At 38.5% G+C, this 14,600-nt stretch overlaps 1 protein-coding gene across 2 annotated transcripts in view; it reads left to right on the top strand.

The window, feature by feature from the left end:
- gas2a (growth arrest-specific 2a) overlaps nucleotides 1-14,600 on the top strand; it is a 29,435-nt gene that overhangs the window by 11,370 nt on the left and 3,465 nt on the right. For both annotated transcript variants that reach the window (XM_028449605.1, XM_028449606.1), the window contains exons 4-7: nucleotides 815-956; nucleotides 5,446-5,509; nucleotides 7,247-7,763; nucleotides 7,853-7,960. In XM_028449605.1, the coding sequence (XP_028305406.1) occupies nucleotides 815-956; nucleotides 5,446-5,509; nucleotides 7,247-7,763; nucleotides 7,853-7,960 (831 nt within the window). The remainder of the gene's footprint in view (nucleotides 1-814; nucleotides 957-5,445; nucleotides 5,510-7,246; nucleotides 7,764-7,852; nucleotides 7,961-14,600) is intronic.

The following is a 14,600-nucleotide window of genomic DNA, read 5'->3' as shown; positions in this document are numbered from 1 at the left end:
ATTAATATTATGTACATGCTTGTGTATGTATATATGTGTGTATGTGTGTGAACACGTGCTGTATGTATACTGTATCTGTTTGATGTGCATGTATAAACTATATATATAGTGTTTTGTAAAACTAATAACATTAGTTTCCTAATTATTATTATAATCTTTTTTTTAATATTATCTAGAAAGCCTTGTTTAGTTTTTGTGATGTGGTAGGTGTGGATGAGCTTTTGCTTCAACCTACACTCTTTCGGCTGATTAGACAATCGAGTGTTTTTTTTTTTTTTTTTTTTTTCTGCAGAATGCTGAAATAACATTTCAAATTCAAATTGTGTTAACTCATAACTTCTGTTAATCAAATCAAAATTCACACTTGTGAGCTTTGACAAAGTCAGAGCTTGGACTGAAAAAAAGAAGAAAAAAACCCCACAAACTCTCACATAGCTCCAGCATGAGGTCATTGCACCTTTCTCAAACACACACACACACACACACACACACATCATGCGTTAAAACCACAGAAAGGCTCATAAATCCCCGCAACAGACTGCGTGTGTGTGTGTGTGTGTGTGTGTGTGTGTGTGTGTGTACAGGGCTGAAAATACTAAGTGTCATTTCATCCAAAATGACTAAATGCCCAGTTTTCTAACTTGTCATCTTGGTTTGTGTGGAAAGAAGATCCTGGGCTGAAACCAGAGCTTCAGTAGATGCTGGAGATGATCAAGAAAGTTGGGTTGAATGTTTTGATAGAAACAATGGGAGAAATGTTCCTTTAACAGCGGTAAATCAAACCCTAATGAGAATGATTTTGTGTCTGATGCAGAACGTTCCCAGTCGGAGAATCCCGTGCAGACGGAGCGCACCATCTGGATCCTTCTTTGCTCGAGACAACACAGCTAACTTCCTGTCCTGGTGTCGAGAGGTTGGAGTGGGAGAAACATGTCTGTTTGAGTCTGAGGGTTTAGGTGAGTCTATGGCCCCGTTTACATGGAGACGAAACGAAAACGCGTTTCCCTAAAACGTGTAATTATGTGTGCGTCCACACGAAAAGGTGAAAAACGCTGTAGTAAACATTTGGTGCCTGTATGTGGTGCTGTAACGCTGCCACAGAAATACACAGAAACAGGGAAGAAGACAGAGAGAAAGGAAGCGCAATAGTATCCAGCTGCAGCCCCAGAGCGGGATCCCTGACGGGACACAAGTCTCTGGCTGGGCAGATGATGGCAGATAACCTCGAATTTATCTTGTGTGTGTTTTTTTTTTTAGAAATATTCTAAAGAAAATGCTTTCTTTTTAATAAACTTCTTGATTAGTTTGGCAAAAACATTACATCCACAAGTGTAAGTACAGCAAACAACTTTCATTCACTTTCACATTGATATCATTAATTACAGAAATCTCATTAAGAAATCAAAAATAAAAAAAAATGCTCAGAGAACCATTTACATCTGTACAGTTTCTAAAAAGTTTGACTGTTTGTGAACCCCCTGGCACTTTTTTTGTGTATTTTGTATGTTCTTGTATACTGTTTGTTTGCAAAATAATAATAATAATAATAATAATTAAAAAAAAGTCTGAAAGTGGAGGCGGTTGCAGTTAGGGTTAGGGTTAGTAAAAAAGAAAGGTCAGTATGGCAAAGTTGCCAGAACAGTAAATAGGGTTAGTGGTTATCTACGTCACTTCTGTCCAGCCAGGGACACATCCGCCCAGCCAGAGTCTTGTGTCCCGTCAGGGGCTACAGGCTGATACTACTCAGGCAGCAATCTGTTTGCAAGCATGTCTGGATTACGAATGGAGGTTTATTCAGTTTTTTTCTTTATTTGGTCATGAAAAGAACCACCAGATGATTTTTAAGGCTGTGCTACAGTTCCTGTATGACATGAACATACGGTAGGATCTAGTCGTTACAATAAAGACCAGTGGAGGGCAATAATACGCCTTGTGGTGTCCACTCTGCCATAAATACAGAGGAAAAAGAAGAAGAAGAAACCACCCGAGGATGCTCATAAAACTTGTATTAGGAAAAAACAGGACATACACAAGAAAAGAGGAAAGAGACGGAGACAAAGACATGACGGGAGATTTGTTTGTGCACTGACGACAAGGTAGAGCTGCTGCTTTGTTGCCATGGTTACTGTTGTTGTTGTGGGGGGTCACGCATGCGGGTTAGGAGAGAGGTGGGGCTATGGCGTCTTTGTTTACAGAGTGTGCGTATACGCCGTCCACACGGCGCCCCAGTGGGTGGCGTTCACAGACTTTCCCACTCTGGGACTTGTTTTCAGAAGTTATTGTATTCAGCTTCCAAATCCTCATTGCTGTGTAAACGCAAGGAGTGAACGATAAAAAACTTTAGACCTTTTTTGTCTCATGTTCCCCCCCGAAGCCTCTCTTCAGAGTAGTAGAACCCCTTCGTCACTCCATTTTAGTAACCTTTCTTGTTTTATTTACATGTGTAGCTTCAAAATGTCAACCTGTACATTTAATGCTCACTAAATATCAGTTTTGTGCATTACAATTATTGTATTGCAGAGAATATATTTACTTTAAGTTTAGTAATGTGCACAACATGTTAGTAACAATTTAGTGGGATATTAAGGCCACAATATTGTTTATTTCATTAATACAGGTTATTGTCAATGGTTGTAAAAGCTGTTGGATGAGCATGTACAGTGTCTGAAATAGGCTTTAAATTGACTCAGCATGTTGGAAATAGATTCATCAATGTTTCCAAGTACCCCCTACAATGTGTACCCCTAGGGTTCCACGTACCCCTGGTTGGGAACCACTGGTTTAGACTGCAACCCGTCTCCGTGTGGACGGGGCCTAAATAGGACGTAACCTTGGTTCATGACAGTTTACTCACCAAGGTCAGTCTTTGGCTGTTCATGTCATGTCAGGTTTGTTTTCCATCAATGACCTGATTGTAGAATCATACACAGCTGAATCGTCCAGGAAAGCTCACAAAGCCATGTGACGAGAAGCGCATCCTGAACACTGGGCTCACTTACAGAAAGTCTGGAGGAAAACATATATATATAAAGTAGGGCAACGATATGCAAATGTTTCTCTCAGTTTCGACTCTGAATATTTGACTCTCTATTTAACATCCAGTGGTTTTGATCCAGTGCAGGGATTCAATGCATCTAAGATTTTCTATGCACTCTTATTGATAACACGTGCCAAAAATACTTGGAATATCTGTACATTCTTTCTCACAAATTCAAGGTTATTTAACCATCACTTAGCAATGTGGACAATGCAAATCATTTCTGGAGGCCAGACTGACATTTTACATTTCAGTGCACATAAAGCTGTGATGAAATGAATCTTCACCAGGTGACATTTTCTCTTTCTTTCTCCCTTTTTTTTTTCTTTCTTTCTCAGTTCAGAAGTACATGTAAAGGCAGGTTTGCTATCATACAGTGAAGCCTCTATCTCATGCATGGTGTGGAGTGTCACATCCATCACATGTCCTGTGTCCATTCTCTGGTTTTAATATTTAATGTGTGTCAGCATCCCAAGTTCAAATCACTTTTGGTGAACATGGTTTGGAAAGGACAGGATGGAGGGTGGGTGGGTGTACAATAACATAATAATCTGCACTAATAATTCCTGCATCAATCTCTTTAATGTATACCTTAATACAAAGTAAATGCAACACATACAGTAGCTTCAGTGTGAGTGAATTTGAAAGAGAAACTAATCAAACCACCTAAAGTTGTGTTCTTTTTGCAATATTCATCTCACTGCAAGCTTTTATGTCAGTATCGTAACATGATGTGTTTGATTTTTAACATCAGTCACAATTATGTTTTTTAATTGCCCATGTTCAATTACAATTCAATTACGATTACAGTTACCAGCATTTTTCTCAATTCCAATTCAATTCCAATTTTTTTTTTCCCTCAGAAAGTCAATTACAATTGCTTTCTGAATTACTAAAGTTCAATTACAATCACAATTACTGAGCCTGAAATAAATAACCTAATAAAAATTAACTTTCCTCTTGTGTTAGCTTTCTGTTAGCATCTCTAATGCTAACGGGTCCTAAATCAGCTGTAAAATACACTAAAAACAAATATCTATCATCTAATTTCTTTCCTATCTATTGGTTACATTGTTGGGCTTCCTAATCAATACAAATATAGGTTTTTAATATTTTTGGTGTGGGCGTCTGAGCCTTTTTGTGTCGTATACCCCTAAATTAATTTGAAAGCTTGATATGAAACATATTTTGATAATTGTTAACGATATATATGTAGAACTATAATTACACTATAATTGTAATTAATTATCAATTACGCGATTAAAGTTATAATTGACCCCAACCCTGGTAAAGACATATACGCTTTATGAAAAAGTGTATTGGGTAACACTTTGAATACTGTGGTGCATATAGTAATGTATATAATGTGTATAAAGTAAGACTGGACGATTAATTGTATTTGCGATATCATGGCGATATCATAAAACTCAATTTATTATGTTTTTTTTCTTTTTCTTTTTTTTTTAGTAATAATTTATTTTAAGTTTGTTGGGAATTTGATTTACCTAAAAAACATCCAATTGGTTAAATCAGATATTATTTCTTGCTTTTCCTGCACTTTAGTATGTGTGACGTTTCTGACTGGATATTAGTAAGCGTATACAGTATATATGTATATATATATATATATATATATATCTGTTGATTTTATTTATTTACAGACTGTCCTGTTAAGTTCAGAGAGTGTTTAAGAAGTGCAGTCCACATATCTACACGTTTCATGAAACGTGAAGTTAGTTAGATATGTTGAAGAGGTAAAGCCACACATTTGTTTGCTTTATTGTTGTAATCTGTGCTTTAAAATTTATATTTTATATTTATTTAAAGTTTAAATACATCTGAAATTGTTTATTGTGAAACAGATTGATTTATTGCTTATGTTCATATGAAAAATACATGACAAGAGGCCCTTGAAAAAATAATTGCATATTAAATCGCAATATTGAGGAAAAAAAATTCTAATTAGATTATTTTCCAAAATTATTCAGCCCTAGTACGAAGTGAGGGAGGAATTAATTTTAATAAAGTTGGTTATGGCTGATCATGATAATCAATGATTTCCTTTATCTTTGTCTATTTGTAGAATAATTTCCATAAACACAAATATTAAGTGTGACAAAGCCACAGAAAACAGTTAGGGAGGATTAAAGCCTGTTGCATGAAGCTCGTTTTCATCTCACCATCAATCACACATTCATTCATCTGAACTCACAGCCTTGAATAAAGTTACAATATTTATACCTTATATAAATATTGGGGCTAGATAAACTCTTTGCTTCATTCTGTTCATTCTCAAACTGGTTGTTGGACATGTACAGTTGTTGGTTGGTTGTTATTGTTTGTTTGTTTGTTTGTTTGTTATTTTGAGTAAATAAATATAATCACTATAAACAGAATCTCTTTTGTAGTCCTTCATAAGCAGCCCAGGGAGGTGTGTCTGTGTCTCCTGGAGCTGGGACGCATCGCCTTACGGTGAGTTTATACAGTAGTGTTTACAAAAATAACTATTATTTATTACCTCTCTGCATAGTGGTTAGCACAGCAAGAAGGTCCTGGGTTCAAACCAGGGGGTGGAGTTTCTGTGTGGAGTTTACATGTTCTCCCAATGCCTGATGGGTTTTTTTCATAAAACTCTGGTTTCCTCCCACAATCAAAAACATGACTATTAGGTTGATTGGAAACCCTAGATTACCCATTGGAGTGAATGGGAGTGTGTGTGTGTGTGTGTGTGTGTGTGTGTGTGTGTGTGTGTGTGTGTGTGTGTGTGTGTGTGTGTGTGTGTGTGTGTGTTTATCCTACACCGTTTGTCTGATTTTGACAAATAAACTATTCAAAAATTCATATAGGTCCAGAGATTTATGCTTGTACTTTTATAATTTGTAACTTTTCAACTTTTTCAACCTTATTGCTAATGTTCAGCTATTGCTAGGTTAATCCTTAGCTAATGCTAGGTTAGTGCTAATGCTAGATTAATGCTAATGCTAGGCTAATCCTTAGCTAATGCTAGGTTAGTGCTAATGCTAGATTAATGCTAATGCTAGGCTAATCCTTAGCTAATGCTAGGTTAGTGCTAATGCTAGATTAATGCTATTGATAGGCTACTGCCATTGCTAGGTTAATGCGAATGCTAGGTTCATGCTATGCTAATGCTAACCCTATGTTAGTGCTAATGTTATGCCAAGCTAATGCAGTGTAATGCGGGCCAGCACCTGCATCCTCACTTGCATTTTCTTCAAGAAATGCAAATATTCTAGTTATCTTTTGATATATTATTATTTAATTATTGAAACACCATAATTTCCTATTGTAAAAAGATGTGGGATTTATTTTTTAAGTCTTTTTAAAGCATATAGATTTTTTTTAATTTTCTTTTACTATTTTCTCAATATCTTAAAGGCACACTGTGTAACTTTTGGCCACTAGGGGGCGCTAGATCGGTAACTTTCACGCAAGCGCCCCTAGTGGCCACAAGCGCTGCAGCACTGTCGCAAAAATCAACAAACAGTCAGTCGGGCCAGGCTTCCATGTCTTTTGATTGTGTATGCAGACAGTAGTTGACCTGGAACTTTGGGATAAGGATTGGCTCCAAAGGCTGGGGTGCGAAGTGGGGCTGGGAGCCAATCCTTATATCAAAGTTACCGATCTGACTTGCCGACTTCCCTCACTAAAGAATCCACGTTTAACTGACTTATCGCGGCGATTAGTGCTCCATTACCCCAACACGAAACTACCATATTGTGCTCTTTTGGCTGTAAACAGAGGCTAACTCGTTTCAGCTTCCCACAGCAATGACACGGGGTCGGGAAATACCCGTATGTTGTGACGTCATGTGGAAACTATGTATATATATCCGAGTCTGTGGTCACGTGACTGCCATAAAGTGAAACTTTCTCCAGGCCCTTCAGGTCACATGACCTGGCCAAAGACGGTCCGTCTCTCCAAACTTACATAGTCAGTATTTCAAGAGGGAAGCCCCACTCGGAGCATGTATATTGGTGTATATTGGCCTGAGGAATCATTTAAAACAACTCATATGGGTCAACTCTTTAGGTCAAAAAGTCCACGGTGTGCCTGTAAAAGTATTGAAAAGTTACCCCATGTGCTCACATTTCAGGTTCACGTAAAAGCTTTTTTTTAATTTCACTTTAAATGTCTATATCTGTAATTTTTCTGTTCTCTTTTAATACATTGTGTTTTTATGTTGTAAAGCTACAACGTGGAGCCGCCAGGGCTCATTAAACTGGAGAAGGAGATTGAACAAGAAGAGGCGTCGATTCCACCGCCCTCACCTATCGCTTCTACCAGGCTACCCCACCCATCTCCCCCCACGTCCCCCACCACTTCCCCCACCACGTGCCCCTCTACTTCCCCAATCCAGTTTCCCTCTACTTCCCCCTCTACTTCCCCAACTTTGTACACCACCGCTTCCCCATCTACTTCCACCTCTACTTCCCCCCCTCCATCCCCATCTCCTTCCCCAAACCAGTTTCAATCTACTTCCCCAACTTTGTACACCACCGCTTCCCCATCTACTTCCACCTCTACTTCCCCCCCTCCATCCCCATCTCCTTCCCCAACCCAGTTTCAATCTACTTCCCCAACTACTTCCCCCTCTACTTCCCCAACCCAGTTTCCCTCCACTTCCCCAACTCCATCCCCTTCCCCATCTCCGACTCTCACCAAAGTGACCTCCTGTAAAAAAAGCACCAACCTGTTGGATGATGCTGTAAGTCTGCAGTGTGTTTGTGTTTGAGTCATCATTGGATGAATGTGGTGAGGTTAAGGCGTGACCTGTTGATTGTAAATGTGTTTCAGGTGAGACATATCACTGATGACCCCCCCTGCAGGTGTGTGAATAGGTTCTGTGTAGAAAGGCAGTCCCAGGGCCGATACCGCGTTGGGGAGAAGATGCTCTTCATACGAGTGAGTGTCAACAAGCAGCTTCTCAGTAGCTTTTAGTTATATTCAGTTGCTCTGTCAGTTCGTTGAGTAGAGAAAGGGCTACTCACGCACATTACTGCTCCGACAGGTCAGTGGTTGAAGTGCACCATTGCCATTTCACTGACGGTATCAGATCAACTCGGCTCAGCTCTACTCTCTTTTTGCTGGTTTCCACTGGGAAAACGTACCTGGTGCTGCCTTTTTTAGTACCTCCTTTGTTGGGGTTCCCAACTAATACAGTTTCCCAGTGATATGGATGGTGATTTAAAGCTATTATCTGGAGTTTCTGAGAAACGTCTTGATGTCCCGCCCTAAACAGCCCCACTTCCTTCCCTGCTTCTCCCAATCTACCACAAGCCACGCCTCTACTTTTCTACACACGTATCGCGAAACATAACAAGGTCGCATCGGGTCGCATTGATATAGGTCAATGGGTCAGGTAAGAGCCTAAATCATATGTACCAGCCTTGTTTCCGTGCACAGTTCCGCATTCACTTTGATTGACAGTCTCAAAAACAGAGTCAAAGCCTATTGACTGGGCGCACTCTGTGATTGTTTCCATTTGTATAGGGGTCTATAGGACGAAGGAGGGACTTATATACATTAATGTATATCAATGACCACCAGCAGTAGACCATAGTAAAAGACTAGTTAGGTATTTTTTTTTGCATTTCAAAATAATCATACATAAATGTAGATTTCTCAGAAACTCTGGATATCAGCTTTAACGACTCCATGTTCTATAAATATTAAATGCGTGTACGGTAATCAAGGTTGAGGTCAATTATAATTGCAATTGATAATTAATTACAATTATGCAAAACTATAATTGTAATTGTAATTTTAAAAAATCTGTTGCTGTTGTAATTGTAAATAAATTGTAATTGAGTTTCGCTATTTGACTTTGTAATTGTAATTGCCATGAAAATTCTATGAAAATTGCCAATTGTAATTTAATGCAAAACTGTGGAACCATGTTCCAGTTCTTTGTACAGTTCTACACGTGTGTAGTTAACAATTATTAAAATATGTTTCATATCAAGCTTTCCCACATTTTATAATCATTTTTTTTTTAAATCAACACAAAAAGGCTCAGACACCCACACCAAAAATATTAAAACCTATATTTTCATTCATTACGAATCCTAACAAGATAACCAATAGATAGGAAAGAAATTAGATGATAGATATTAGTTTTTAGTGTATTTTACAGCTGATTTAGGGCTAACACAAGAGGAAGGCTAACTTTTATTAGGTTATTTATTTCATTCTCGGTAATTGCGATTGATTGTAATTGAATTTAAGTAATTTAGCATGTAATTGTAATTGACTTTCTGAGGATAAAAAAATATTTTAATTTCATTGTAATTGAAAAAATGCTGATAACTGTAATCATAACTGAATTGTAATTGAAAATGGGTAATTGAAAATGTAATTGGGACTGAAAAATGTAACCCTGACGGTAATACTCAAAAATAATGATCACTGTAATAATTGCAATAAGAACCTGATAATCTCTGATACACTAGTGTACAGGAGGGAGAACATGCACATGCATGATATCCAAAGGTTGGGTGTCTTATTGTGGCTCTAAACTAGCGTTTCCATTACTTCTGTCTCACGATAAGCTTAGAGTCCAGGAAATGTGTCTTCACTTTCTCTGTCTGGAAAGTATTGAAGAAAGATAAATGGAGGCAAATCTGATTACAGATGTAGCATCAGTCCTCATGGGATTTGGTTACTTGGCAACTCACAGCTTGGATTCACACCTCCAGGACTGTGATTCATTCTGGTATGTTTAGGATTGTGAGTCCTCTGCTGTCCGCCTGCTGGATCACAGCTGCTTTTTTAATCTCATCTCAGTCACTTTAAGGAGGTTTGGTGTGTGATAAAAGCAATACGGAAGAAATCTGTTACTTTTAAAGGTTTCATTGTAAATCAGAATATTCCAAATGATTTGATAGTTTTGAACACTAAAGGCTCTTGTCTGTTCTGTTGCTGAGCAACCAAGGACGAGTGATGAGAAATGTTGGTCTAATGCAATCTGTTGAGCTCTGGCTCATGTCCAAAGGCAAGTGCAGCATTATAATAATATTACATATTTCATGTTGTCGTGCATCATTTTTCAAGCACAAAATATGAAGAAAACTGTGGAAAGTAACATAAGTTGTACAAGGTACAGTATACATAATAGATCTATTTACTATCGATGCCAGTGTTTCTATAAAAACATAGGGTTTATTTTTAGTTTAAAATGATAATGGCACTGAATATTACCACAACTCACGAAAACGACAACAAAAACACACAAAATGAGAGAAAAATATACTGAATAATAAAAAGAACAGACAAACAACAACAAAATACACACAAAATGACACCAAAGACACACACTAAGAGCGAAAAATAATCATTATTACCAGCAACACACAAAACGACAACACAGACACAATAAATGAGAGAAAAAAAACATAAGATCTCTACAAAATACACAAAAATAAGAGAGCAGGATACAAAACAACATAAGAAACCATCAAAAACACACACAATAACAGAAAAATGTACTGAATAATTAAAATTAAAGACAAACTACAACAAAACACACACAATGACACCAAAAAAACAACAAAATGATGATAGAAATGATCTTGATTAGAAGATGAACTGAAAATACAAAGGTCAGTCTTGGTCCCACATCAGGAGGAAGATGACCAGAAATGATAAAAAACTATAGAAATAAATCTATTCAGGAGACACTAAATTATTTTTCTTTCCACTTATTTACAAAATTACATTCTTTAAAATGTGTGTTATCACTCATTCATTCCATCATTATAAGCTATAGATGTTTTTTCACAGAATTCTAAGCAAAATGTAGTAGTCGAACACAAGGGGGGACTAGAGCCAAAAAGGTTTGAGAAGCACTGTTTTTAACTATATTGTCTATACTATACTATCTATACTACTATGGGGTTGTAGAGGCTGAATGAGAAGAAGAATTGGTCTGTAAATTAAACATTTTCATTGCATTAAATCAAACATATAGAGGAAATAAATCAATGTTTGGCCTTAAATCACACATTAGAGCATCTTTCCTCCGTCTCTAGGCAACGCTCATTATTGTGTAGATGCTGAAATCAGAATTCCTCTCACTGAGCTGCGATGGGATAAAAGAGCTCTGACTCGTTTGTGAAGAATCTGAACCTCACGTCATTCACTGACCCTCAAACATCCTGGAATAAATGAGCTGCTTGTAGCTTAGATTAGAGAGGGAAAGGTGTTTTCTCAGCTCGGCCTCAGGCATCTGTCCTTCTAGGATCTAACCACACACACACACACACACACACACATTAAAGCCTGAGGCCTGCTGCTGGTGATTGAAGCCTGTGCCCCGTCACTGCCCTCGACATGATTCCTTTAAGAGGCTTATAAATGTTGTATGTTTGGCCGCCGTAGGGCAGGAAGTCTCATAAGTGGCCGAGCTCAGGTGACAGCTCCATGTGGTCGTTGTTTGTAAAGGTTGGAGCAGCTCCATCAAAATCTCTTTATGGACTCCAACTATAGATACAAGCCTTTGATAATAAGCCTTTTCACACTCTGGAACTGCACATGTGCAACCTGAGGGGTCACAGGTCAGAGGGAAATAAACGTCAACAAGCTTGTTCAGCGTTTGTCATTTTAGTCCAGTGGTCTTTAGTGTTTTAATAGTGTTTATATTATTAATATTACACATATTCAGACGGGGGGGGTGGGGGGGTGGGATTTCCACTGATGCCACTTTCGGCCAATCCGAGAACTTTTAAAAACCGATGGGAGCAGCTCAGCAGCAGTATGGAAGCAAGGGCAGCCCTCTCGCTTCCACACAGGTGACCCCTGGTGAGCAAAAACACAGACGACCTGGGTCGCACATACTGTACATGTATGTGCAGTATTAAAGCGACAGATCTCCTCTGCTTCCACACTCCTCCTCCCAAGCTTTTACCTTAGGATTTCATTGTTGTTAGTTTCTTTTTTGACTTGTGTAGTTGTTTTAACAACTGTAAACTGTGTCTTTGAGTTTTTTGAAAAGCGCTTATGAATAAAATGTATTAATGAGATTTCCGAGTATGAAAAGGACAGTATGAGTTCTCAGGTAAATTTACGAGGTAAACCATTCACTAACCAGGTCCATGATTATTTTAATTAAGCGTTTATTTTAATTCAATTCAAAAATTTCAACAGGATGTCAATGTCATTGTCAACTTTATTTATATAGCACATTTAAAAACAGCTACAACTGCCCAAAGTGCTGTACAACAAACAATATAAAGTACAATGTAAAAACAGTCACAAAATATACAACATAAAACAATTATAATAAAATACATGGCATCTGGTCAGCTTGTGTTGAAGGCCAAAACAAAAAGATGTGTTTTCAACAACGACTTGAAAACATGAATGGACTGGGCCATTTTGACATTCAGTGGAAGGATGTTCCAGAGACTCTGAGCCGCTACGGCAAAAGCCCGGTCTCCTCTGGTTTTGCGCTTAGATTTTGGCACCTCCAGAGTCATTTGATTGGAGGATCTCAGCGTTCGACCTGGAACACGGATCAACAAAAGCTCTGAAAGGTAGGATGGAGCCAACCCATTCAGACATTTAAAAACATCAACAGTATCTTGAAGTGAATCCTAAAATTGACTGGAAGCCAGTGCAGAGAGGCCAACACTGGAGTTATGTGCTCACGTTTCCTTGTTCCCTTGAACAAACGCGCCGCTGCGTTTTGAACCAACTGCAGACGCCGGATGGAAGTTTGATCGAGCCCACAGTACAGAGAGTTACAATAATCTAAGCGACATAATAAAAGCATGAATGACACGCTCCAGGTCGGCGTAAGGCAAATAGGGTTTGATTTTGCTGAGCAAACGCAGCTGAAAAAGCTATTTTTGACGACTGAAATTATTTGTCTGTCAAATTTAAATGAACTGTCCAAAACAACCCCAAGATTCCTAGCAGACTTGTGGCAATAGATACTCAAAGGGCCCAGAGCAGTGGCATCACATGAGTTACCAAATACAACAATTTCAGTTTTGGAGTCATTAAGCTTTAAGCAATTTTGAGCCATCCAGTCCTTCACTTCCTGTAAACAATCAAACAAAACTTGAACATTGCCTGTGCCTGGCTTCCAAGGCAGATACATTTGCAGGTCGTCTGCAAAACAATGAAAGTCAATTTTATATTTTCTGAAAATTGACCCAACGGGCAGCATATACATTGAAAACAATAAGGGGCCCAAAATGGAGCCCTGCGGCACGCCACAGCTGAGTGGGGCAACTCCAGAAGCGTAAGGACCAAGGTGGACGGCAAAAGATCGATTTTCAAGGTACAATCTAAACCAACTTAAGGCAGTACCTTTAATGCCAACATGATTTTTGAGGCGTGAAAGCAATATTTCATGGTTGACAATGTCAAATGCTAAAAGTACCAAAGCAGTAGAGCAGCCTGAATCAACAGTTAAAATAAGGTCATTAAAAGCTCTTTAAGAGTACAGTCTCAGTGCTGTGACGTAGCTTAAAGCCAGATTGAAATTTTTCTAAAACACCATTTACATCCAGATCAGTTTGTATTTGAGCAAAAACCAGTTTTTCTAAGATTTTTGATAAGAAAGGCAATTTAGAAATTGGCTTGTAGTTTGCCAGGACTTCAGAGTTCAGGTTTTGCTTCTTAAGCAGAGGCTGAACAACAGCATGTTTAAAGGAACTTGGAACGCAGCCTGATGTCAGCGAGGAATTTATAATCGCCAGTATATGAGGCCCAATCGCGCCCCAAAGCATCTTTGAACAGTTTAGAAGGGAGACAATCAAACGGACAATTAGAAGCTCTTAATTTATGCACAACAACGGACAGGTCGCTAAGGGACACAGGTTCAAAATGCTCAAAAGCCACAGAACACACAGAAGTAACACAGGGATCAACCACTTTGAAAGAAGAGGTTGAGTCCCTAATAGCAGTTATCTTGTCAACAAAAAAATTCAGAAAATTTGTTTGAGAATGTACAACATAGTTTGAGTCAATAGGTTTCACAAGTCTATTTAAAACATTAAACAGAACTTGGGGTCTGTTGCAATTTGTAGAAATCAAGTTTGACATGTACTCAGCTTTAGTACACTCCACAGCTTTCTGATAATTTGATAAACAGTCTCGCAAAATGCCCAAAGAAACGTGAAGCTTGTCCTTTTTCCACCTCCTCTCTGCGCGACTACATTCACGCCTAAGTGCACGAGTAGAGTCATTCAATCATGGCTCAGACAGACTTAGATTTAACCATTTTCAAAGGAGCAAGCAGGTCTAAATTTGAACAAGATGGACACTAAACAGGCCGATAAGTGAAACCGCACTGATCAGCTGATTGGTCACTGTTTGAAAAGTCAGGGAAAACCTGAACTCAGCATTTCTGCCTTGGAGACCGATATCATGTTTCCGCAAAAAATCTTTCAAGGAATCAACGTATCGACACTCCAATGGGAAAATAATCTAAATCTCTGTCAGACTCGCTGCCTACACCGTCAGACATGGCGAGTTTATGACGCTTGACCTTTGACCTCAGGCGTGAGAACTGTACGAGAGCCTTATTGATAGCTGC

This window comes from Gouania willdenowi, chromosome 6 (assembly GCF_900634775.1).
Source record: "Gouania willdenowi chromosome 6, fGouWil2.1, whole genome shotgun sequence".
In the NCBI taxonomy this organism is placed as follows: Eukaryota; Metazoa; Chordata; class Actinopteri; order Blenniiformes; family Gobiesocidae; genus Gouania; species Gouania willdenowi.
The sequence above is the reverse complement of the archived record's forward strand: the minus strand, read 5'-3'. Positions and strand labels throughout refer to the sequence as shown.